Source organism: Zeus faber, assembly GCF_960531495.2.
Source record: "Zeus faber genome assembly, chromosome: 11".
In the NCBI taxonomy this organism is placed as follows: domain Eukaryota; kingdom Metazoa; phylum Chordata; class Actinopteri; order Zeiformes; family Zeidae; genus Zeus; species Zeus faber.
This window is the reverse complement of record NC_137205.1, coordinates 27,190,508-27,216,686: the sequence shown is the minus strand read 5'-3', so window position 1 is coordinate 27,216,686 and position 26,179 is coordinate 27,190,508. Positions and strand designations below refer to the sequence as shown.

At 45.3% G+C, this 26,179-nt stretch overlaps 2 protein-coding genes across 4 annotated transcripts; both read right to left on the bottom strand.

Annotated features, from left to right (window-relative positions):
* Window positions 1-1,960: 1,960 nt before the first annotated feature.
* Window positions 1,961-19,989, bottom strand: eftud2 (elongation factor Tu GTP binding domain containing 2). Its single transcript, XM_080009441.1, has 28 exons — window positions 19,869-19,989; window positions 19,328-19,429; window positions 18,951-19,113; window positions 18,726-18,804; window positions 18,101-18,176; window positions 17,759-17,824; window positions 17,421-17,456; window positions 17,226-17,316; window positions 17,054-17,136; window positions 16,737-16,903; window positions 16,142-16,266; window positions 15,993-16,056; window positions 15,712-15,802; window positions 15,147-15,282; window positions 14,739-14,866; window positions 14,266-14,459; window positions 13,134-13,245; window positions 12,893-13,033; window positions 12,678-12,779; window positions 12,510-12,592; window positions 10,394-10,480; window positions 8,853-8,979; window positions 7,852-7,939; window positions 6,897-7,015; window positions 6,530-6,624; window positions 4,978-5,131; window positions 3,595-3,702; window positions 1,961-2,936 (listed from the first exon to the last, which is right to left on the bottom strand). The coding sequence occupies exons 2-28, from the start codon at window positions 19,427-19,429 to the stop codon at window positions 2,841-2,843; spliced, it is 2,913 nt and encodes a 970-aa protein (XP_079865567.1). The 5' UTR covers window positions 19,869-19,989; the 3' UTR covers window positions 1,961-2,840.
* Window positions 19,990-21,461: 1,472 nt separating this feature from the next.
* Window positions 21,462-24,141, bottom strand: phospho1 (phosphoethanolamine/phosphocholine phosphatase 1). 3 transcript variants are annotated; one of them, XM_080009449.1, is made up of 3 exons: window positions 24,022-24,141; window positions 23,716-23,761; window positions 21,462-23,339 (listed from the first exon to the last, which is right to left on the bottom strand). In XM_080009449.1, the coding sequence occupies exon 3, from the start codon at window positions 23,243-23,245 to the stop codon at window positions 22,391-22,393; it is 855 nt and encodes a 284-aa protein (XP_079865575.1). In that variant the 5' UTR covers window positions 23,246-23,339; window positions 23,716-23,761; window positions 24,022-24,141; the 3' UTR covers window positions 21,462-22,390. The 3 variants fall into 3 exon arrangements, with proteins under 3 accessions (XP_079865575.1, XP_079865576.1, XP_079865577.1); XM_080009450.1 differs by having other exon boundaries at window positions 21,462-23,335; XM_080009451.1 differs by having other exon boundaries at window positions 21,462-23,196.
* Window positions 24,142-26,179: the final 2,038 nt, after the last annotated feature.

Below are 26,179 nucleotides of genomic sequence, written 5' to 3'. Positions count from 1 at the left end.
AGGGCAAAATGCTGTCGTATTTCAAGATAAAATGGGACAAGCTTTTCTGTAATGAGACCCTAGGCGCTAAATTAGTTGGATTACATTTGACTAGGGAGTAAATTTCCCACTGAAGCCCAGACAGAGGGTTAAGAAACAACTATGATAACTAATCTTTAAATAATTCAATATAATTCTGGATAAAAACATAAAAAATCTCATTGCAAACTCTTAATGCAATAAAAAAAACAATCACATACAACATATTGAAATGTGTGCAAAAAGGTTTATAAATAGGTATTCATTAATGTATTAAAAAATGTGTAAAAACCAACTACATAAAATCCAGCTATGTGGGAGTTTTGGAGCATTTTGTGTTTCTTGCATATCAAATTGTGTGTTTGGGGGAAGAGGAGGGGGTGCAGGGCCCCAAACAAAGTGTCTCCTTGCAGTGCAATTTAATCCAGAGCTGTTAATTGTACTCAGCGCAATCCATTCAAAGCTGAGCGTTTTCCGGTCAGTAGACCCATTCATCTCTCTCTTTCCGCCTCTTCCTCTCTCTCGTGCACTCGGAAAGGGCAGAGTATCCCTCGTCACATCTCCCCGCGTCTGCTAAAATACAAAAAAAAAAAAAAAAAAAAAGTCCCATCTGACACAACAGGATTGACATTCAGTGCAAATGTCAAAGCCGCTCAAGCCATCGCTGACCCGTCCTGTCCCCGTTCATACCTTCCACCCCACCCCCATACACCCCCAAACCCCCCGGCCCTCTGCGACGGTCATCGTCATTGTCAGGCGGAGTGACAACAGACTGATGTGCCGCGATGCGAGAGGCTCCTGTAGGTGAGAGACTCGGTATCAGCTCCTCAAAATACGCGAGGTGTAATCAATCGGCAGAGGCACCGGGGAGGATGTAACTCCTGCCGCGCCGTGCAGTCACATGTTTCATCTGGAGGTCGTGGAGCATCCCTCCACGCTTCTGTGATTACAAACAGATATGCTGCCGACACAAACCGGGTTAAAGGAGTCATTTCCCCGTCGAGGGGGCTGAGTCTCATTTCCACAAACCGTGAAAACACAAATACATTGCTACTGTACTTAATATTTGTACATTCAGTATATTCAGTTTCCGGGACTTCCGACTAAATAACACCACTACTTTTTGCTTTTAAATCATGATTTATATTGATAATCAAAAGCAAGGCAAAACAAAAAAGGGGCCTGGATCAATCAAACTGCTGCTTTAGGGTTGCTTATCAATGATTCATTAGTTTCATATTTTTATTAAAGATATATCTTTGTATATTTCCATTCTTTTCCCCATACATTTTAATCAGGATATGCATGAGCTCTCATCCGCAGAACAAAAAAGGTATAAGGCACTTTATTAAGTATTAAAGGCTTATTATGGGTTATATCAGGGCACTGGATATTACACGTACTTTAACTACTTTAAGAGCTTTAGAAGAAATGTCAATTAAACTTTTTACTAGAATGTGTCAGGGTATTTCTGTTTCCTTTCAGCACTCTCGCCTTTATTTTCCTCATTTATTTCATTAATCGGCTTCTCGGAGGATTCGGGGGACTCGAGCCTGTTTCAGGTTGAACCGACCACAAGTTACAAAAACCCCTCCGCTGAACCATTAGCGCCGCGGTAAAGACGCATCTCTCGTTCGCTTGCTCGGACAATCTGAGCTCAACCTTTGCGTCCCGTGCGCTGCCCAGAGCCATCGCCACACCCTCCACTCAGCCTCTGCCCACGTGGCGTCCCTCGGAGCGACAGCCGAGCTCCATCAACCGCTCCGCCCGTGGAAAACGCAACTACACCCTGCAGGGGGGGGGGCACACACTCTGCCGGGGGTCGGGGGTCAGGGGTCAGGGGTACACATGTGCCACCTGGGAATCAGTGTGAATCGCGACCATTAAGAGCTCGACACGTTCCTATTCCATGGAATGGAAAAAAAAAGCTTGAATAGAAAAAGTTGTTTTTTTTTTTATTCAAAACTGTTTGACATCTTATCATACATCCCATTTCATAAAAAAAAGTTTTCAAAGTCAAATGTCTACCAAAGTTTTTATACATAAAAAATAGTACAGCGATACAATATAACTGAGAATGTACTTTCTGCTTTTATCAACCAGAGCGGGTCTGTGTGAAACAGTACATTTAAAGAAAAACACATTTTTTTTTCTTCCCCTAAAGCTGATTTTTCAATCACTGTGAAGATTGGCATCAGAATCTATTACACTGATTGAGTGACACAATACACAGGAAAATGGGGCAATTGGGTGAAGCTATTCTCTCAATACTACATCAATTTAAAAGGATGCCAATCACCAAGGTTGACTTGCATGGATTGAAAAATAAGGTTCAGGTAAAAAAAACAAAAACAAACAACAAAAAAAAAAAATCTGTTTTCCTTTAACTCTTCTGAAATGATGAAAATTACTGTTTGGTTTCCATTATCAATCCCTGGATTACACTGAACCTTATTCACCTTTCTGACGGAAAACACAGAAAACAAAACAAGTAAATAAAGCGTCCAGGTGTGAAGAACGTTCACCGGGAAGCAGCTCCCATCCTCCCTGGAGCCGGTCCACAGAGGTGCTCGTCGGGGCTTTACATCATAACGTTAATTACTCTTCTGTTCCATTTAGCCGTGACACCACTCCGCTACAGGCGTCGTAACGTTACTTCAGTATTAAGTCACATCTATAGTGCTGCTCTGGCGTTCCTAAATCAAACACAGCCATAAATACTGCTGATAAACCGCCCCGCCCGCTCCACCTCTGCGGAGTAAAAAACCCCCGACCCCCCGCGACCCCGCCCATCCAAACCCAGGAGCGTGGAGCCGGTTGCCTCACATGGGGTAGTTGAGCACCACGTCCTGCTTGGCCAGCTCCAGCAACATGGGGTCGTCGAAGAACTTGCTGATACTGACGTCCTCGCTCAGGCCCTGCGGAGGTGGAGGTGGAGGCGGAGGCGGGGTGGGGCGGGGCGGGGTGGGGTGGGGTGGGAGCAGAGACACATCAGCCGCGCAAACCGCTGACTTTTTAGGGGGCGGCGGCACCGGAGTTCCGGTAAAAGGATTCACTTTGAAGAGGGAGAAGCCGCCAGGCTCGCAGGAAGTGAGCAAGCAGGAAGAAAAAACAAGAAAAAAAAAAGCAAAAAAAACAAAACACTAAACCCGCTTCGACAGACTGGGCTGAGCTGAAACCTTTTAAAGTTTAGAATGTAGAGAGGCGAGGCCGTAACGTGGACTCGGGGGCCGTTACGTGGACTCGGGGGCCGTTACGTGGGCCTAATCTTAGAGAGAATCTCATTTCCAGATGGAAGATTAGAGCTGATCTACGTCTAAGTGAAGGTTTAAATTAAATCTTTGGATTAATGGATGTGTAGCAGCACCCAGACCATAACCTTAGTCTCGGACTTCCTAGTCTGCGGCTTATTCATCTTAAATTAAGCAACGTCGCAGAAAGGCATTTTTTAAACCTGGATTAATTGAAGTAGGATTATCTTAGTCCTGGTTCACAGTAAACCCGTATGGACATGTGATGTGAGGGGCGGCGGCTCCCGGAGGAGCAGGAACCACCTGAACGGACGGGCGGGCTCACCTTGCGCCGGCGGGTCTTGATCATGAACTCCCGGGCCAGGTGGGGGGCCGGCTGCGGCTCCAGGGGTCGGATCACGATGCTCTTGTCCAGGGGGTCGCCGGGCACAATCTGCAGGAGGGATTCACAGCGAGACTTTGACACCGTCGAGTTCCGCTCCGACCGGAAGGGGCCCCGGAGCGCCTCCCGGTTCGCACAAACACATTTCTCTCCGATCAGGGTACGATGAGTTCCAAGTTGAACCTTGGTGAACTTTGACCCGTAAACGTTGATAGACCAGTAGCAGAGAGATGCAAGCCTCGCCGACCCTTGAAGGGGCCGCGTGTTGGAGAGTCCAAATCGGAGCAGGATATCGTATGAGATGTGTCAAATATTCTTATTTCATGCAGATCTGCGATAACCTGTTCCCCAGAAGAGCACGCTACCCAGCTATGCCTGTCCCGCCCCCAACTGCCTGCAACGCAAAGACACGCAATCTCCCTCGCACCGCCGCGAGACACGCGCTGCCGCTGCCACAAGGAGTCGTGACTCGAGTATGGAGCCGAAAATAGCAGAACGGACAATTTCACACAAAGTCACTGTCGCTTCAACCAAAACGTCTGATTCATTTTCGTTAATGAGTCAGGGGTTTGTCCGTCACCGCCACAGAGGACGAACGGCGAGCGCGGTCAGTGAGTGACACTTTCCATGAGCGAAACCGTTTATTATACACATGTATAAAACGTTTATATGTACATATTGTGCTTGGAAGGAATTATTTTCGCTGGACATTATGACCCGAGAGATTTAAATGTGTAGGACATCAACAGAATTTCCCGTTCAAAAACCGGATAACGGAAACTCTGAGATAGATATATATATATATATATATATATATATATATATATATATATATATATATATATATATATATATATATATATATATATATATATATATATATAAAAAAAAGGTCTGGTCATAATCCTAAAAAAATAAATCCAACCAGTACTTTTGGATTTTTGGTTCAGTTTGATTGGCGACAAATATGTGTGAGCACGTCCCTCATTGGGGAAGTGTGATCTGCTAAACGGTGCCAGAAATGATTCAAGTCCTCCTGTCGTGACCTTTCCATAAGGCCAGTCCATGCCTCGCTTTAATGAAAAGGCAACACTGGACCAAAACCACTGCTCCTTGACCCCAGGGAAAGATTAAATGGGAGGGAAAAGGAAAAATAAATCGATACTGGGCTGAAGCCCGACAAGCTGTAGGAGCCTGCAGGGAGGAGGAGGTGAGGAAGAGGAGGGTCTGAGGGAACACAGTGGAAGGAGTTACAACGTGGGGGCTTAAGGGAGGGGGATTTATTTTTCCCCGACGTCCAGATGACGCCGGCGATTCGGCCTTCACCTGCCAGTGGTGGAACACGGAGAGTGCGAAGGCCTGGCCCTGCGTGTGCGTGCGCAGGTCCGTCTCAAAGCCGAACGAGTCGATGGCCGGGATGAAGGCCTTGATGGTGTAGAGCGGAGAGCCGGGGATGGGGGCGTCCTGCGTGACGTGGCCTCTGCAATGGGACACACACCACACCTTAAATAACTCCAAATCTTAGTATTATAACGCCATTCTTTTTTTTTTTTTTTATTATCATTATCTATTTATCCCCGGAGGGAAATTCAAACGTTACAGTATAAAAAAAACTAAAAACCCGAGAGGGGGAAAAAAAACAAAAAACAAAACACAACCAGTGCAGTCAAGAAAGTGACAAATTAAAAAGAGATAGATAAAAGAGAAGACAATAAATAAATAAATACATACATACAATATAAGTGTTATGACTACAATCATCACGACTGCTATCTTATTTGGATAGAACAGTACAGTTGGCCCACGGTTCGGTATGTAGCAAGTTTTTTTGGCCCACGGTAACGGTATGGTTTCGGTATCTTTATATTTAAGAATTTTTTTTTTTTGTTTAAGTTAAAAGGTGTAAAAAATGTTTTTATAGTAGTCTGCCATGAATTGGGGGATGGGGGGGGGATTCAAGTGCATTGGTGGGTTGTAAAACTTGGTAAAACCAAAACCGCCGCTCATCAGAGAGACTCTGTTCCCATCGTTAACCTAAGAAAAAGAGCCATTGGTGTGGAAAGTGGAAGCGAGAGCGTCTGAAGAGAAGCTGACGTGGTCGTCCCCGGGGGTTCATTCCCTGACCGGGCACCTCAACCCCGCAGTTGTAATATGATTCTTCTTTGTATTTGAAACGGCTCTTGATCAGTCAGCAAATCCAACAGCAGCTCCAAGTCTCTGGTATCATGTAGATGTAACGCAAACGCATTTTGAAACGTATTGCACTCTTTACAAAAACATTTCTATGTCGAGCCGAGACAATGAAAAGGCTGCGCCAACGCCAGTGGACTTCTGCATCGATATTGAAATACCACGGCTCAAGCGTGCGTGTTGAACCATAAGGGCGTACTGAACTGTTTGATAACGCAGTGTGTACCATTGCATCTCTATATCTTACCACACTATAGATTTTTATTTTTTCCACTAGGGCTGTACATATGGTTTATCATAGCGGCATATGATACAACGCCATATTACATTTCAAATGACCACTTGTTCATATGTCATTTTATTTGTATTCATTCATTTTTTTTCTCATCTCTTTTTGACTTTGCTCACACTGCTCTGTCCACTTTTGTTATTAAACTCCCACATTTAATAGTTAGTCCTTTAATAGAGTCTTATCCTTCATCATTCTAACACTGGTTTAAAATTCACTGATATTTGGATGGAAACGCACTCCTGGAATCTCTGCGAGCGTACAAAATAGCCGCGGCTGTTCCAATCGGGTGATTGTTCAATATTTGTTCAGCCAAATAGTAAACCACCAAAAGGTCAAATATCAATATCATGGTTGTTGTCCAAATATATATATATATTTTTTAAAGGATTGACCGACCTCCTGCGAGCGAGAACGGTGTAGACGGCGGAGACGCAGTCTGCCGGAGCCTGAACCTCCACAAAGTAATAGGGCTCCATCAGCCTGGGAGTCGCCTGGAAGCAGAACAAAGTCAAGCTCAAAAAAGGCCCAATCATACCCGGCTGAAATGATGAGGATGACGATGGTGAAGAAGAGGAAGGGGTGGGGGGTGTGGGGGGGGGGGGGGGCTGCGGAGCAAAGATGGAACACAATTAAGAAGAGTGCACGTCAGTGGCGTAATCAAGGTAATGGAAGATGGCAGAAGGCAGAGATGAGGGGGGGGAGCAGGGGGTTAATGGGGGGGGCGCGTCAGAAGAAGGAAACTAGGGCGGAGGTGGGATCTGACCATGAGGAAAGCGGAGTAAACCACTCTCCTGGCGGTGGGGATGACCTGCCCCCCCCCTCTGTGCAGGGGCTCCTGGGCGATGAGGGCGTCCAGGATCTTGAACTTGACGTTGCGTATCGCTGGAGGGAAGGAAGAACAAAGTCGACGTCCAATCGCACGACATCTCCTTATTCGTTTAAAAGACGCTTAAAGCAATAAATCCATTAAAAAATAAAAAATAAATAAATAAAAATCATAGGCCCAGAATTCGGCTCAGGTCTGCCAATGTCTTTTTCCTTTCCCCAAACTTCCGGATTTAAGCCCCGCCTTCGGTCCAGGACGCTCACTTTCTTTAACCAAGCCTCTTCTGAGCTATTTTTTTTTTTTTTTTCTCCATGGTAATTTGAGGGGGCGGTGACATCTTTTGTTCTTTGTTGTGAGTTTCAGTGACCACAGCTAGCTACAGTGCTTTACCAAATCAACCGCGGCTGCCTTTCAATTCTTGCACGTGCCCCATCGGCGCATTCTTGGAGCCATTTATTCACCAATAACTCAGACAACCCAATCTGTATAAATTGTCACAATAGGACAAATCAAAAAAACGCAGGATTATTCTTACAGATTAAATATGATCAGCATTACCTACAGGCCTTTTTTGGGACAATGTAATACAGGCAATAATTTGCCGTATGTGCAGCCGCTGCATAACGTACGATTGTCCCCTGTGGCAGAATCTGATGAATGTGGCGCCTGCGTTCACTTGTGCCCATTAGAGGCTTTTTATGACCCTGCTCTCCTATTAGAGGATCTACATCAAGTGCAGGCGTAACATGAGCGTACTCCATTATGTCCATGTCAGGTGTGGGGGTCATGCATGCACGTGTGTGTGTGTGTGTGTGTGTGTGTGTGTGTGTGTGTGTGTGTGTTAAGTAAGTGAAAGTTGAGTGCATGCGAGTTACGGGTCCTCATCACTTACGCTCGTCGCAGAGCGGACCTTCCCTCGTTCCCCACTGGAAGCCTTGCACGATGCTGTCTTTGACCGAACCCAGCAGACTCTTGTCCACCTACAAAGACACACACCACTTTGAGACCACGCGAACAGGTGAAGGGGGTCGAGGCAAAAAAAAAAAAAAAAAAAAAAAAAAAAAAAAAAAAAACCCCACCTAAAAAAACGACACCCTAAATGCAACTTTCTTAGTACAACTTAACATAGAGAAAGTCCCAGCGGTGCAGTGTCCCTAAAGTGACATTGTTCTTTTTTTTTTTTTTCCCGTGTGTGTTTTTGGTGCGTTGTGCACCGTTGTAAAGACAGCTTCATGTCCTTCACCAGACAATTCAAATTTCAACCTGCGATTCCTCAATAATAGCAATACACGTTGGACGTTAACTGCACTTGAGTGGAAACCTGTCGATTTATGAATTAAGAACAGATCCCAAGTGGTCCATTTTGATGTTGTTTGTTTTTGACGTTGTCTATGAACTAAACAGAAATACCAGGGCTATGCTAGTGCGTTCAGTTGACCTGGAACATCAGCAAAAACCACCTTTACAGAGACATATCAAATATATAATATAATGATATGCACAGGAATATAATAATAATATATGTTTTTGGACTGAAGTGAACACAACTGCGCTGGGTTATCATATGGATCTATCGTATGGAGATTTGTTAAAAACAACTGTGTTGTTGGTGGTGCCTGCATCCAACTCTTCATGTAACCGGACGCCGCCTGAGGTGACCCCTCCTAACCATCCAAATGCCCCCAAAAAAACAATGTTACTTTAGAAACAATTAATAATGTGGATATAATGACCAAGAGGAGCTAGAACAGTCTATGAAGTATATTTAAGCAAAATCCCGACTGACAACGAGTCTTGTATCCCGATATTATTACAACAATATATCGCCCTGGCCCAGGTTAAGCCCAGCCCCCCTCTTCCACTTCCCGTCCAGGCCTCCCATCCGCCCCTCACCTCGGAGGGCAACGTGTCGTCCACCAGGATGTTGGGTCCCGTGGTGTCGGGTCCAAAGGCCCAGATGGAGCGAGCGGCCAGCAGATCCCAGTCATACTTGGTCTGGAAAAACTCGCCCAGCTTCTTCCTGTCGCCGCGGGAACGGAGTGGGTCGTTAGCGTGATTAGTTAATGGGGGAGGGGTGGGGCAGAGGGGTTAATGGAGGAGGAGAAATGGACGAAGGTGTTTATACTAATGGTGTGTGAAGAGTGTGACCGTCCTGGCACAGCGGCTCAGAGCTGGCACGAGGACCGGGAAGCGCGTGCGCACACACACACACACACACACACACACACACACACACACACACACACACACACACACACACACACACACACACACACACACACACACACACACACACACACACACACACACACACACAACCATTACATTCCATCACAAACGAATGTTTTAATCTATAGATCGAAATAATACCTTATCACCATGGTCATCCATTTATAGAATCCATTTAAAATAATGTGTGAGGTAACAGGCTGTAAAAGTAAGTATTATGGCCTATCACTCACAGGGTCTGTCTACCTTTTCTAAAGCATCTCTGTAAGTGTTTGTTTTTTTTACAATTTTGTCTTTGATAATGGTAATCTCAGGTTATTAGTTGAAAACTGAAAGACATAATTCAATCAAAATTCACACTGGAGAGGCTGAATAATAACAAAGCCACATTGGGTGACACTGAAGTTAACCGAACCCTGTGCGAACGATGGCCATTCGGGAGAACATGAACGAAAACACCTGAAAACGTACTCGATAACGTATTTAATATCCATTCCACAATAGATATATCCTTTTGCACTCTCCAGGCAGTCTTGCCTGACAACAGACTAATGTGAGAAATCCTTCAATCCGTCAGACCAAAATAATATTGTAAGTGGATGTTCATCATGTTAATTCATCAAACTACTTGTTCCCTTTACTTCCCTTTAGTCCTGATGTGACGTCTGGTTGTAAGAAGTTGCATTGGAATCAACCCAACCAGCTTTTTTTCCCCTCTAAAACAAGAAAGAAATACGGCCCCCAATGGCCCCCAAGAGTTCAATGAAGGAAGTGCAGGAGGTTACAAACAACATTTAAATTTTTTTTATTATATAAGTTTATTATATTATTATTTTACATTTACATATAAACCCATCAGGCCTTTGTTTGAAACAAAGCCTGTAACCATTTGGAGGCCTTCCTTCACTGCGAAAACAAATGCCTGAACAACCCAGTCATCAAGAGTCTGAGCACTTGCTTCTAAGATGTGAAGAAATTCAAAAACCTTCCATAGTGTCGGACACTGATTAGTTCCACAGCCAATACAAGTTCAAAGCTTGAATTACGGACGAAAAAACCCCACTTTGATCAATTAAAAGATCAATTAATAGTGGCCACCATTAACACTCTCAGAGCGATAAGGCCTCATGGTAACCAGGGTGGCGTCTCATAGTTTCACCCACTGCTTGTGTGTGTGTTCGTCAGGAGGCTTGAAAGGATCTCACCTGTTCCACGTGATCTGCACCACTTCGTTCTCTATGTCCTCTGCAAGACCTTTCTCCAGGGGCTCTGCAATCATCGTGATCTTATTCCTGTCGACCGACACACACACACACACACACACACACACACACACACACGTCAGTCCATCTGGTTTCACAGGAAGCAGATTAACATCCTAAAACCTTGGATTTAATCTTCAATTATTGTGAAGTTCAACATCAAGCAGGTCGCAGGCTTAGCTTTCACCCCAGACATAGGTTATACACCAATCAGCCACAACATTAAAACCACAGACAGGGGAAGTGAATAACATTGATCATCTAGTTCCAGTGTCACCTGTCAAGGGCTGGGATATATTAGGCAGCAAGTGAACAGTCAGTTCTTGAAGTTGATGTGTTGGAAGCAGGAAAAATGGCAAGGATCTGAGCCACTTTGACAAGGACCACATTGTGATGGCTAGACGACCGGGTCAGCGCATCTCCAAAATGACAGGTCTTGTGGTGAACTGGAGACAGGGTCATGCCCATGGGTTCATCGATGTGCGTAAGGGCGTGAAGTCTAGCCCGTCTGGTCCAATCCCACAGAAGAACTACTGTAGCACAAATTATTGAAAAAGTAAATGTTGCTATGATAGAAAGGTGTAGAACACACAGTGCATGGCAGCTTGCTGCGTATGGGAGCGCTCAGAGTGTCCGCTCAGAGTGTCCACCACACAAAGCACCTACAATGGACACGTGAGCGTCAGAACTGGACCATAAAGCAATGGAAGAAGGGGGCCTGGTCTGATGAATCCCGTTTTCTTCTACATTATGTGAATGGGCGGGGTTAGGGTCCAATCAGGTGGAGCATCTGTGGGATGTGCTGGGACAACAAGCCCGATCTGTGGGGGCCCCACCTCACAACTCACAGAATGAAAGTATCTGCTGCTAACGTCTTGGTGCCAGATACCACAGGACACCTTCAGAGATCTTGTGGAGTCCATGCCTCCACGGGTTAGAGTAGACTTGGGCAGATTTACAATATAATCTTCTATCGGACTCCATCGATCGCGATTGACAAGGATGACGGACGATTTAAAAATAAAAAATTCACTGCCAGGAAAAATCAGAGCATTGAAACTGTAAGTGCAGTTTACACTGTTCTGAAACTGGGGGGAAAGACAGGAAGTGGGAGAGAGCGAGAGGGAAGGAGAGCGGGGACGGAGGCTCTCACCCTCTCCGCTAAGAGCTGTCGAGTAACCACTGGTGATGGGATCTCACTTCCCTGCTCCACAGTCCCGTACAGAGACGTTAGGACCCCCGGCTCCAGTTGTAGATATTTTGCCACGCTGGGCAAACAGAACGTAGCAGCACGGCGGGGCGCGCCTGCGATGGTGTGCATCTGGACATCAGTGATCTGTGCTCCACTGTGCGCACATTGCGGGTGTGCCAAGTCCTCATAAATATGCATCTTGCCCAGACAGTCCACTACCTCGATGCCCATTCACACTAAAACAAAAAAACAAAAAAACAAAAAAAAACAAACAAGCCTGATAAAAATGGCACCATGGAGCAAAGGGGCAGGTGCTCGGCACCCTCTGAATTTTGCACGATCACCCAAGCCTAGGTCAGAGCTCTTTTGGCGGAACAAGGGGGAGCTACACAATATAAGTGGCTGTTTTAATGTTGTGGCTGATCAGTGTCAGAAGTGCCAGAAGTCAAAAAAGTCCCTAAAGCAGCTTTTAACTCATTTTGGAAAAGATATCCCGTTGAAATGCATGAAGACCACTTCCAAACAACAAATTACTTTTTAAAGAAATAATCCAATTGTTCCCCAGCCCCCTCTCTTTTTTGAGTTATGATATCATACCAATGCATCAATAGTTTATATATTGTCCTTGTTGTTTGTAATAAATATAGATAATTAATGCTTGTTTAAAGTCATTAAAGAAAACAATTTTGTCATCAACATCATAATTTAACATATTTATAAAAAAATATATTTATATCTTTTTTGATAAGAGAAGAGAAATAAGAGAATATATATATGATAATACAATACATGGGTGTGAATTAAGGTGAGAATGGAGGAAGTCAAACTTTCCAGCTACAAGCCCCACTGGTTGTGTTAAACACTCACTTCTTGTTGGGTGTTTCAGCGAAACACTTGAGGGACGACGTCTCCACGACTGTTTCGCAGAACGTCACGACAGGATCGGCAACCTGTGGAGACAAAACAGGTCAATCTCACAGATTACAACTTTAAAGTAAGTCATAGAGTTGGTCGGCGGCATAAAGTGAAACAGACCTTGATGTCAATCTCAGAGTACATCTTGCGCAGGTCGTGCATGACGCAGTCCAGGTACAGTTCGCCTGTTCCCAGGATGACATGCTCGCCAGACTCCTCCACCTGGAAAAAAAACCCATCAAACACACAACCATTTAATCGTCAAACAGAGCCAAGCAGTAGCCAGCGGGTCGCCTCAAAACTCTATTTGTGAGACGGACGGTTCGCCTTTCTACCTTTGTGGTGAGGGAGGGGTAACTCTTGTTGACCTTCCTGAGTCCGTCCAACATCTTGGGCAGCTCTGAGGGGTTGACGGGCTCCACGGCAATCTTGATGACAGATGCCGTGTTGAACTTCAGTGCCCGGAAGATCTGAGCCTGCCACACAGAGGTTAGAAGAAAACAAGAGGAATCAGATTTGACTGTAAATATATAAGTTTATAAAAACCTCTTGGTAAATAGATATCGCTCTCCAAACCTCCTCATTGCCTCTGGGTTCTGTGATGGTGGCCGTCTTGACAATAGGCTGGTCGCAGCCCTCGATGAGAACCCAGTTCCCGGCTGGGACTCGGTTCACCTCGATCTGGTACCTGGTAGGGTGAGAGGCAGGAAGGGGAGGACGTTACCCAGAGTGCATCCCACAGGTCATCAGCAACCATCTGGGTTTTATAAGTTTTATATTTATAAGTATAAATTTGTCTTGACTACTCCAAGAAATGTAACTACTCCAAGCAAATGAATCTGAAATCAATCCACCATTTCCTTCAGTAGTAGTAGAAAACATTTCAGAAGATTACCTCACATACAGTATAAATAAATAAGGCTGCCCCCTGAAATTCGACGAATCAGTCGGAAACCCATAAGTGGACTGAGATTCTTCAAGTCGAGCAGTTGTTTTTTTGACATTCAGTGTGCATTACAGTAACAGGTTACAACAGATAGAAGTTTACAAAATGTACAGGGACCACATGTCAATGAGGAATTATAGAAAAGGGGAATCATAAATATATTTTCATATGTGTGAATTGAACACGGCTCTCCGTGCGCCCCGATCACCGTGCCCTGTTCCTCGGGAAAAAAATATAATAAAATAAAATAAAAAACAGTGATGGGAAGGGGCACGACTTGTAGACTCGTTAAGATTATTTTCCTGGCATTACGCATGGAGAGGGGGGATCCGGGTGATAGTCAGAGAAAGTGTCCCCCTTACGCAGTTTCGTTCCATACGCAGTTGTTTCGTTCCTTAAGCAGATGTAAAAATAAAATACCGCATAATACAAACACAGACAATGCATCCTATTATATAATTATAGAACCCTGAATCGCGATTGTGGCGCCGCCCCTTGTGGCCGCCCGTGCGAGCACCGCGTGTTGATTACGCACATTTGAGTATTTTTCGAGCTTATAGCGCTTGTGCGTAATCAACGGGTGTCATGACATTTCACTGCATATATGTACGACCGTATGTGTATGTATGTGACAAATAATCTTTTGAACTTGAACACACTGTTGTGGCGCGTGTTGGTACCGGAGAGGAAGATAGGTGCCCAAATCACCTATCAAATATATTTTTTATATATAAATAAACAAATATTAAAGTGTGAGCGTACCTGGCTACAGAGATCCAGAGTCTCCCCAGGGTGCAGATCTGGGAGTCCTCCTCGTCCTCCAGTGTGTAGTTCTCTCCCAGCACCTTAACCGGCTGCCCCGCCTGGATGGTTCCACTTAGCACGCGGCCAAACGCGTGGAACTGCACGCCATCCTCGGTGCTGTACATCTTGGTGGTGTGGCACATCAGAGGGCCCTGCAGGAGAGGCGGAGGTTACGGGAAGGAAAGTCTGAGCGCTGGAATAAAGCAGGTCTCCTTAATTTTTACTCCCTGATGCAGTTAGAGCTCTGGAACATTGCAATCAATGTCCCTCATTGTCTTGTGGAGGGTTGGTAATGACTTGCTCATTTCGAATCAATTAAAGTGGCCCGGCTGCTAGTGACCCTCGCAAGAAACAAATTCCACCAAGTCGGGGCTTTACTGGCCCACCTCCCGTCAGCAGAACGTGAGCGCTCGCTAATTAGCGTGACTCACTTCAGGGTCGCATTCCGCCATGGCCTCCCCCAGGTCCGAGTCCAGGCCCCCGGCATAGCTGTGCTCTATCTTGTTTCTGGCGCCATCTTGTGGAGACGGTATGTGCTGTATGCACATGTCAACAAAACCTGTGGGAGATTTCCACGCGTCGCTTCAATACAACAGCACAAAGTGGACAGTAAACAATCCGTAAACAGAGAGTCTGCAAGGGACCCCCTGTTTTGAGAGCTTGAAAGCTCAGCTGCCATCGAGGAAACAGTAGACTGACTGGCATCGAACAACAAAATTGACCAAATGCTGATTATCAATTAAGAGGAAATACAATTTTTACTGGTATGTTCTTTAAAGTTGTACTAGAGGTTGAGCGACGTGGATGACGGAGACGGTCTGCGGGGTGGGCGGACCTACCGGTGAACTCCCCAAAGAACCGGTTGCAGACGAGCCGCAGCAGGGGAATGATGTTGAGCTTCAGCTCCTCCTTGGTCAGATGGATCCCCAGCTCGTCCAGAACTCTGGGCAGCGAGGTGTCCACGTCCCCAACCACCTGCACGCACACACGGACACACACGGACACACACGGACACACACGGACACACACGACCATTAGGGCGGTCACATTTATCAGGTTTTAGTTGCGATTTTTATGCAAATAATTGCAATTACAATTTAATTGTCTTTTTTGTTCACTTTAAGCCACAGATATAACTATACACTTAAATGACAAGGTCTCCCTGATGCATATTTAAAGTGACATGAATATTGGAAGTTACAATTGCCTCGACCCGCCGATAGAGCTTATATAATTCACATTTTATTAATTCAACCATTTCTAACATTGGCGGTTTAACATTCCCTTGAATTTGGATGGATATACACAAGCGTAGAATCTCACGATTTTCCAACATGGTTGCGATCAGGCCACGGTGTAATTACTGAGAACCATTTTCAGTGTCTGCTTCATATGAGGTCTTGCCTGTGAGAGGATCTTGTAGAGCGGTTCCAGGACAAACTCCACAAAGCTCCGCTGGGAGTTACTGGTGGGGGCCTTCTTGGTGAATTTACGACTGAAAAATGAGAAAAAGAGTCACGTTGGAGTCAAAGCTGCAGATGATAGAAGAGGAAAAAAATGGGAGCGAATCAGAGCAGCCGGAGTTGATAGCTGAGCATCAAACATCAACATGAGATGTGATAGGTTCAGTTAACAGTGCGTATCGACGTGTGATGTGATTGGTTCAGGCCATCACAGCCACTCACGTCTTGGGGTTGAAGTAAATGTCTCCCCAGAGCCTCTTGGCGAAGTCGTTGTAGTTGATGTCACCTGCGAAAACCAAGAGAAGATTCAAATGCCGAACACCGCAATGTTGCCGTCGTATTCCTCACAGCTGTGACGTGGATTTTCTCACCGTAGGTGTCGGAGTAGATCTTGGCGAAGGAGCCCAGGGTGAAGCAGATGCTGTACTGGGAGCTGGCGAAGCAAACGTTCCCCAGCAGAGGAGACACCAGCATGTTCTCATCTGTGGAGTAAGTGCTGAGAACAGAGAGGAACCAGAGGAAGGTCATGTCTCCCAGCTGCATGAAACCCCGTGGACAGCGTCCGACGTCGGACCGCTTTGGAACTTCAACGATTCAAAAACAAAAAGCGTATCCAGCTCTCAAGCCCCGGTCACAACACAAGCTGTGACAGTTAGGGCTGTGGCGATAGCCGCGTTACCGCAAATACCACAGTGGCGACGGCACCGCAGGGTCAAGCTCATTGTGGTCATCGCCGTAAATAATAAAATAAAACATATCTTTTTTTGTTTCATTTTTTTTTTCTGGTGAAAGTTACAGGAGTTCATACACTGTCCTGGCTCACAGGCCGCGAGCGCCCCGTCGCTGGCGTGTGCAGAACTGGCGGCAACTTCTTCGGTACCTTCACAGAGTGAGACAGGCGTGCAAAATACGCCCCTATTTATAATTCCTCCTCCGACACTAAGAACAAATATCTTCTCTTGTCACCTGAGCAGGCTGTTGACTTCGTCCACAATGTGCCGCAGTTTGTAGTAAGCGTCTGTGGGCGGCAGCTTCAGCTCCCCGATGAGACGGTCGACTTTGTTGATGCAGATTGTGATGGCCAGACGCTCCTGGACTGCGTGCTTGATCAGCCGCTCTGTATTCAGCATGACCTTGATAGACGGACAGAGGTCGTGGTTAGCAGAAGGGTCTTAGCCGTATACATGCGCAGAGTCCAGGACACTCTTTAGGGAATCACCGCGGACATAGTAGCCGAAACTGGGACGCGATAAAAACAAGAAGAAGAATGAAGACGGACTTACTCCCTCCGCCGCGTCGATGAAGAGCACAATGCCGTCCGAGATCCGGATCCCGGACGTCACTTCGTCTGAGAAGTTCACGTGACCTGAGTGTTCAACACAACGTCCGCTTCCTCAGTCCCGATTCAAGTCCAAGCAGAAGCAGAAGCAGCAGCCTCCAGTAAATATACGTTACCTGGCGTGTCCATGATGTTGAAGAGGTAGGATTTGCCCCTGGAGTCGGGCAGCACCATGGTGACGGGCGTGCTCTTGATGCCGACTCCTCTCTGTGGAGCAACGTGAAGTTAACCGTGAAAACATATTCCTCTCTTCAGGCTCTGATTGGCAGCGTCAAACTATCATGATTTAAAAATCTGCCAAAAACACTCACCTCTTGTTCAGTGAAGAGGATATCTGTGTAGCGGAGCTGTAAAACAGACAAAGAACTGTGTAAGTCAAACACATACTGTCACATCTCTGTTTCTATAGCAACAACATCCGAAAACCAGTTGACGAATAATCATCAGACCGGCAGTAAAATGAGTCTTGAGTCATTGGAGGCTGGCAGCTCAAAAAAAACAAAAAAGAGTCAGACAAAGAAGGTTGGCGATCCCTGACCTAAATAGAATCCAGATTGATGCAGATTAAGACGCCAGGTCTGAGCGGCTCGCCCAGCTCAGGTGTTAAAGAAAAAAAAAAAAGTGCACGTGCCCCAGAGATGGTACTTACGTCGACATCGTCTCTCTTCCTGATCTCCGGGTGCGTCTGCTCGATCAGGCAGTCCACGAAACAAGTCTGAACAGAGGAAATGAATGTGTTGACTTCCCGTGTGGTGTGACTTGGCACAAAACAACCGTTAAAATTGATTTTGCTCCTACAAACGTGCTCTCTAGCGGTCAAACCAGAAGAACACTGTGAGAATCAAGTATTAAAAACACTGGCTCTTAAAAACTTCTCCTCTAATGTAAAAGATAAATAAATAAATAAATAAATAAATAAAAACTGTGATTGGATTATATATTTATTATAGAATTGTATAAATAAAACCAGAGGCAGCTGGGGGTGTCTGACCTTGCCGTGGTGCAGGTGACCGCACAGGGTGACGTTGCGGATCAGCTCCGGACTGTCCATCAGGTCGGCAAGGAACCTAACAACAAGAACACACTGTGAAAAACACGGAATGCTCTGCCAACATAAAACCCTACGGGGAAATCCTTGTTACAATATATCAATATATAGGAAACCGATCTTCTTGTATATCAATAAACATGAAAATCCTTGTTCTTGTACATCAATTTAAAGGAAATCCTTGTTGCGCAATTTAAATAAATAGGGAAATCCTGAAATGAATTAACTTTATTATAAATGGTATTGATAATTAATAACGAAACCTTTCATGTGTTGCACTGATTTATCTTAAGCAAGAAACCGTGATGGCGGGAAACTTTTCGGCATTCATTTCATTTTTGGTTTCATATAATTTTTATTTCTTACAACATCTTTAAGCAGACGCTTTTGTCCAAAGTGACTTACAATTATTCATACACTGATGGACGCAGCCACCGGGAACGATGAGTGAGTTAGTGTCTTGCTCAAGGACACTTCTGCATGCTAGCAGGCTAACCACTCTACCTCCCGAGCTACTGCCCCACGCATAAAAAATTAGCGTGGGGCAAAAAGTCAAATTGCTCCTTACTCCATTTCATAGACAGTGACTGGCAGCTCCTGCTCCATCAGAGTGAACTGCTTATTCTTCACAGGCTTGATGATCGGTTCTGAAAGCACACAGAGCAACGTTTCACTATTCCCGAATATCTGTGTGCCGGGTTTTCTTAACAAACGTGTTCAGCACATATAGCTGATAAGAACTTGGTTTGATATAATTTTAAATATTGGCCAAAATACATTTTTTGTCTCTTACCTGTGAGAGGCTGCGTGTCTTCTTCTTGGACGATAGTTTCCACTTCCGGCCCATAAACTTCTTCGGCTGTCGGATAATACTTTTTATCCTCGTGCAGAACCACCTCCATTCCTGGGACATCTTCATCGGCGTCCGCGGGCTCCTCCTCGTCATCTTCATCAGCCTATTTTGCAACGGCAAGAGGAATTCAATGCATTAAGACAACGCATTTTGATGCCAAATGAATCTGAAAACCTTGTGTGGAAAAATATTTACAGTTCCAGGACTTTTTGCATGCACCCTGGCCATGCGAAGGTGTAACAACCACTGCCCAAACATAAAGATACCAGAAAAGAAAAATAATGATAAAGAAATTAATATAAAAGCTGAATTTTTACCTCATCAACATCTCTGTCGTCTGCATCGATGTCATCTTCGTCGTCAGAGTCCAGCTCTGGACCGATGTAGTTTCCAAACTCGTCGTACAAATCTGCCTCCATCTTCAAGGGCAGTAAGAAAAAAAATAAAAAATAAAAAAATAAAAAGAAATAATTTCATTTTAAAATTTCAAAATGATGTTGAAAAACAAACACTTACACAACGCAGTGCATTAGGTCTGCATCATAACTAACTTACATGACAGCTGAGTTTTACAGGGTGAAAATATTACAATTATCTGACTGTGAATGTTATATTAAATATGTATACTTTAAAAATATTGAGTGTATAATATTTATTAATAAATGTATTGTTTTAAGTGCCCGCTGACTCCAACAAACAAGTCTTTTCTGCTGCTAGCGGGTTAGCATGCTAGCTAAGAGGCGCTGCTCTCCAATGAATGGCTGCTAAACGCTACGTATGAGTTGCGTTGTTACATTACTAACACTACGGCTCCTTTATAGGAGATTATCACGCAAAAAAAAAGCTGCAAAACCTCACCTTGTTTTGTAACGCTCGGTCGAATTCTCACTTCAAATCGTTTCCCGGGGGAGAAAGTCCGTTGTTTATTCAAACTATGGACAACAATCTGGCCGCTGCCGCCATGCGCACGCAGAAGGACTTCCGGGTTTTCTTCTTCTGGGTTTGGAAAAACCCCCAAAAAAACCTCCCGAGCGTCCGGTGAGCAACGAGCGCCACCTGGCGCCGGGAGGCGTCACCGACCGGCGTGCGGCTGCACACGCTGAAGGATCCTTCAAGGTCCAGACAGGAGGCAAAACAAAGCAGGTAATAAAGTCATGAAGGATAAAAGTAAAGTCGAAGAAAATAAATACATGCACGAAACTAAAAATGTCAGAGAATAATATGTACAGAAGAATAATTGCATATACATATATTTGTGATGTGCAGCTGCCGGACTTCTACTCTCTGAGGTGAGTACTGGAGGTAAGTTAAGGTGAGGTCATTTTGGGAGGATTTAAATGTTTATTTGATACAACAAGGACAATTAATACTATTATATAATTATAGAACCCAGAATTGTGATTGTGGCGCCGCCCCTTGCGAGCGCCTCGTGTCGATTACGCACATTTTAGTATTTTTTAGCCTGTAGAGCTTATTGTGCGTCATCCCCGGGTGGTGATGACACTTTACTTTACTTTACTTACTTTACTTACTTTTTTTTTAATGTATTTCTTTATTTGTTTGTTTGTTTATTTATTTATTTTTATTGAATACATATACATATATATAATTTGCATAATTTATATAAATATATTTTAAATGTAATACATATATATATAATTCACATATATATACATGCATATATATTTTCATATTAATTTATTTATTAATATGAAATGAAGTATATATATACACACACACACACACACACGTGTATACTGTATGTACAGTGAGTCCTACCAGCGCACAGCTCAGTACAATCTGCGCAGGGGAGATGATAGTATTCACACTTACTAACTTACCTCTCCGCTGCAGCTTGTTTTCCATACATATGGATATTATTAAGTCCTGCGCGACCGGGTCACAGCCCGCTCCACACCAGGTGCCCTCTCCTGCACCTCCATCTTCTCACATGCGTCCCCTCGTCGTCCCTATTGTCTCCTCTTATTACTATTCTCCCGCCGTGTTTGCCAGCGGTACCTGAGCATCCCATTTTCACCCCAATTAGCATTTAAATGAAGCACCGACGCCCCCCACAGTCACGACCCCCAATCGGTTTTCATTATGCAAACCCCCGCCCAAGTCTGAAACACACAGTGAGTTCAACCCACTGGATGGATGGCGTTTTTAAACCTTTTACTTACTTTGCCCCCTATTCGTTTATAAAATACATGGAAATATATTCATTCAACCAACATGCATGATTTAATACAGCTGTAAATGTAATCTCTTGTACTTGAACATTAAATATATTATATTTGAAAAAATATATTGAAAAAATCTAAAGTTCCTGTAAGTTTTAGGTGTACTTGCATAATATTTTTTATTATGTATGATATACTGGGATAGTCTAAATGATGTATACGGCTTATTCAGGATAGATAGACAGACAGTAATAAATGCAGACAACGCTTCAGCTGATGGCTTTATTCCTGCTGGTGTCATTGAAGTACTACATGCACTGCAAACTCAATACAGAAAACAGGACAAAAATCCTCAGACAAACATACAAATCCGACACATTAATGTAATTTCCAGATCATTTCATAAACTTCATGTTTCATGTTATAAATAGTGTGGTTCGCTTATCCGCGACTCTGGAGTTGCTTGAAGGTAGGTCTAGAAATATACCTGCAGGTGGCAATGTTCCTCAAGTTTCCTATTTTGTTAAAAAAAAAAAAACGGAACTTCACTTCCCACTTGAAAAGTGCAGTTGATCACAAATTGCACTTGCAAATATGAAGCTGTACCTGTTGATTGTCATTTTAAATGTCAATGAAAGCAATTGTTTTCTTTAAATATTAAAGCACCTGACCCGTCATGGTCCTCCTGACACAGTTAGGGAATAAAGAAAAAGCAACAGGGCTAAAAACAACAAATAAACATAGGCATACTGTTAACTAATAAGGCATTTGTTTATAGTCGCCTTGATTATTATTATTTTTTTTAATTTTATTTTATTTTTTTTACACATACCCTGTAAAGGCAAGGATTCCACCCGTCAGAGACACGGCGGGGTCCCCATAATGATTAACCTCGGTGGTGTTTTTATGCGGCCTCCGCGTCGACTCTGACCTCCGACCCAAAACGTGAGAACCGGGGACTGCGACGCAGACTGGACGGCAGAGCGGGCTGCTGTTGTTGTTCTTCGCTTCCCTGAAAAATGAACCAAACCATCTTGATTTCTTTGTGTGTTACAGCTTATTGAACGAGTATTACTAGCACCTTTTTTCAGACCCTTTCTTCCTGAGACTTGAACCACGTTGCGTCTGAATATCTTTTCCGCGCGGGAGACGCCGCCGCCGCCGCCCGTTGTACTTGTGCGTCGTCGCCCGGCCGCTTCACTCTGCCACCAGCTTCCGGAGCCGCTGCACCACCTCCTCCGCGTTGGCCCAGGGGACGGTGACGGCCTTGAACTCCCCGGGCATGGCCTCGTGGATCTCGGTGACCAGCCGGTGCATGGGGAAGTCCCGGCGGGGGAACACCACGTCCTTGGGCCCCAGGGACATCGCCGGGCAGAAGTCGTTGGCGCCGTCGCCCACGTAGAACACCCTCTGGTAGGGCCGCCCGCGCTCCTGCATCCTGCGGGCCACGTAGTCCCTGACGATCGCCTGCTTGCACATGTTGCCGGGACACCGGGGGCAGTCGTGGGAGTGGAAGGGCCGCAGGACGAGGCGCCCGTCCTTGTTGAAGGTGCCCGGGTTGGTGAAGATCCTGTGGAAGAGCTGGCGGGCCCCCACCCGGCGCAGCCACGACTCGATGAAGAAGGTGTTGGCGTCGGACACCAGCACCACCTCGAAGTCCTGCGGGGGCCGCGTGCGGAGGAACTGGAAGAGGGTGAGCATGCCGGGGGTGGCGGGCATCTTCTCCATGATGCCCCGGATGCTGCTCTCCGTCACGCCCTGCTCCGCCAGGAAGCCCAGCACGCGCTGCATGTACTCGTTGTAGCGGCCCGGCTGGTAGGTGTCCTTCAGCCAGCCGGGGAGGTGCTGCCCGGGGGCCGCCTGCACCACCATGTCGTCGCTGGTCTCGTCCACGATGGTCTCGTCAAAGTCAAAGAAGATGAGGAAGCGCTTGTCGGAGGAGATCTGGGCCGAGTGGGCGGCCATGATGGCTCGGTGTGCGGGCGCAACGTGCTCCTCCTCGCCTGGGGGAGGAGGTGAGACATAACAGCAGTTGAAGACAGAGTCCCCCATGATTTCCTACGCCACACCCGTTACCGCCGCCGCTGCTCCGCTGCTCTCCAACATCCCACGCAGGGGCGGGGAAGCGGGGAAAGGTGGAGGCTGTCTGCGAAACAGTCCATAAATAGACAGGAAGGGGAAGAACAAGAGAGAATTGTGGGGGGGGGGGGGGGGGGAAAGACAACGCTATTGTTATAACGTAGATATTACGAGGAAATACAACCGCAGTTCAGTAAAACCCAGAATGGACAGAGGTGAATCACCAACAACGAGATTATTATTATTATTATTTTTTTTATATTTTGGAATATGATCAGCATTCAAGCCATGAAAGGCGTTGACCTTCTGAGAAACAACATGTGAGGGAAGCCCGTAGAAAAAAAAAAAAAAAAAAAAAATCCACCACAACGGGTTCAGACAGTTCAAGTGTGCGCGCAGAGCGGTCTTTCTGGTTGTGCCGCTGCGGTCTTGCCAGCCCTCACCTGGCGTCACCGGGGGCGGATGAGCAGCAGCTTCGGGGAATGTTGTCTGTGGAGGAAAAAAAAGGGAAAGTTGTGAGAACAGATGATGAACAGATGATGAACAACTGTTGCAGCGGTCAAAACTTATTTTGTTTTTCCATCATATATATATATTTTTTTTTTAATAATTTTGCATGGGTTGATAATTGATAGATAATTTAAAAAAAGTGATCATTATTATTGACTATTATTTTGATGCGAGCCGCTAAAACCAAAACTCCACCGAAAACAAACAAAAACACCGTCCAGCGCACAGAGCAGACTCACCGCCGCGGCACGGGCTCCAGGATCAGCTGTGCATTATTTGGGGATTTTCCAAAAACGGCGGCTCTTCATCCGAATCGGCGCATCGCTTCTGTGCCTCCGCGGTACTCTGCTGGATTCTCTCCGGAGCGGACGCTCCCTCTGCGGCTTTTATGCGCAGACACAAAACACCGGAGCGCCGGTGACGCGGCTTTGCGCCTCCCCGCTCGCCCGCCCGCAGAGGGCGGATCGACAGGCGGCGTGGAATCCGTGGAAGTCTTAAAGTGGTAATCCATGACATCATTTTGTTCAAATAAAATAAAATAGAATTAAAAAAAACAAAAAAAAAAGTATTTTATTACAAAACGTAACTAGCACTTTATAAATAACAGCCTTTATTTTCCTCTGCATACTGGTACCATTGCTGGTGGCGGGGTCCGCCTTTCCCGGCACAAAAAAAAAATGCAAACATCACGCGTGCGCCCTAAGCAGCAGAAAGTTAAGGCGGCGGCGGTGAATTCGGTAAAGCAGCTTAGCGCGTTGTGGTCAGTTAACTGTCGATACGGACGAACGTTCACAAAAAACAACAGCATCCGCGGATCAAGAATTATCCCGACCGCCTCAAGTCACCAAGGAAAAACAAAACAAAACAAAATCCACACAAATTGAAAGGGGGCAAATTTTGGAGAAAAGAAAAGGCGACGATAATGGTAACAAAAAAAAAAATGGAATACTGGGATTTGTACTATGATCCAAACACAGATGATCGCATGCATTACCACTTTAAATCTTTTCCCCCTAAACTACGGATCCTGCGCCAGAGGCGGCGACGGCCCCTCGGCCCGCTTGTGGCCCGACGGGGCGAAAACAAAGTACATCTTGAGGTTTCCGACGCATATTTAAGCACTGCGTGAGCAGAGCCAGGCGGTGAGTGGAGCACAACATTCACCTAAAAATACATGCTGCCATCGTCCTGTCACACAGTTCTAAACAAAGATAACCTTTCAAAAGCTGAATCGCCACAAAACAGCTCCGGCGTAGCGAGTTGTTTTTCCACCATCTAGAGTACTATCGATAAAAGCCTGCTGGTGCTGCGCCTAATGAACCGCACAACACCAACGCATGAGCACAAAACAACCCCCACCCTCCTCCGCCACCACCTCCACCTAATGACTTGCAGCCCGGGTGGCTGATTGTTTTCCAACCCTAACGGCAGCGTGGATGTACAGACATTACTTTTCTCGTTTTGAATTTTTGGCTATTTGAATATATTTACAGGAGGCACTGCGAGAGGTGTGCCAAACTGAGGACATTGAAAAGAGGGAGTGAGCTCCGTTCGGTTTGCATACACATGAGCCTCTGCTTTTAGCCCTTTACACAAACATACTAATCTTCCCGTCCGCTCTGGACAAATAAATAAAACCTCTTGGCGTACGGAGCTGGCCGCCAGGTCGCGTGCTGCCCGGCGGACGGGGCAGCTGGTTGGTGACGCGGTGCACGTGAGCAGAGCGTCGGAATAATGTACCTCAAAACATGAAACGGAAAAAAAAAAAAAAAAAAAGCACGCACACACACACGGCTTTTCAGAAACGCAGAGCTGCGACCGTGGGGTTCTGCACGCACAGACAATAATAATAATAAAAATAATAACAACACCACCACCACATGAGCGATAACCATGGCTACTTGTTTTACTTCTCTAAAGTTAGCAGAGTCAGTTACATGTACATTATCAAAAAAAGGCCCAACATTTCGAGTTACTCGCAACCTCCAGGAAAAAATAAAAATAAAAACATACAAAAAAGACAAACCAGGACTTTATAAAGCTGCACATTTTGTACCAGATACAATAATAAAACACACAATGCTACATTAAGTGGTTAAAAATACAAAGGGGGGAAAGGGGGGGGGGGTGGGGGCAAAAAAAATAAAGTATATTGTTTATTTTTTTCCTTTTTTTTTTTTTTTTTTTAAACATCTTTGAAGAATATACAACGTTATTTATTTTCTCCTTAACTAGCCAAGGGTTTTTAGTAGAAAGTGCATTCTATATAACAAAAAGTAAAGAGAGCAGAGGAGAACCGGACCACGCCTGAACGCCCGGCTAAAGGGTGTAGTTCAGATGGAGCTGGGGGTGGGGGGGTGGGTGTTGTCATCCTTATCAGATCGTCCTTAAACATTA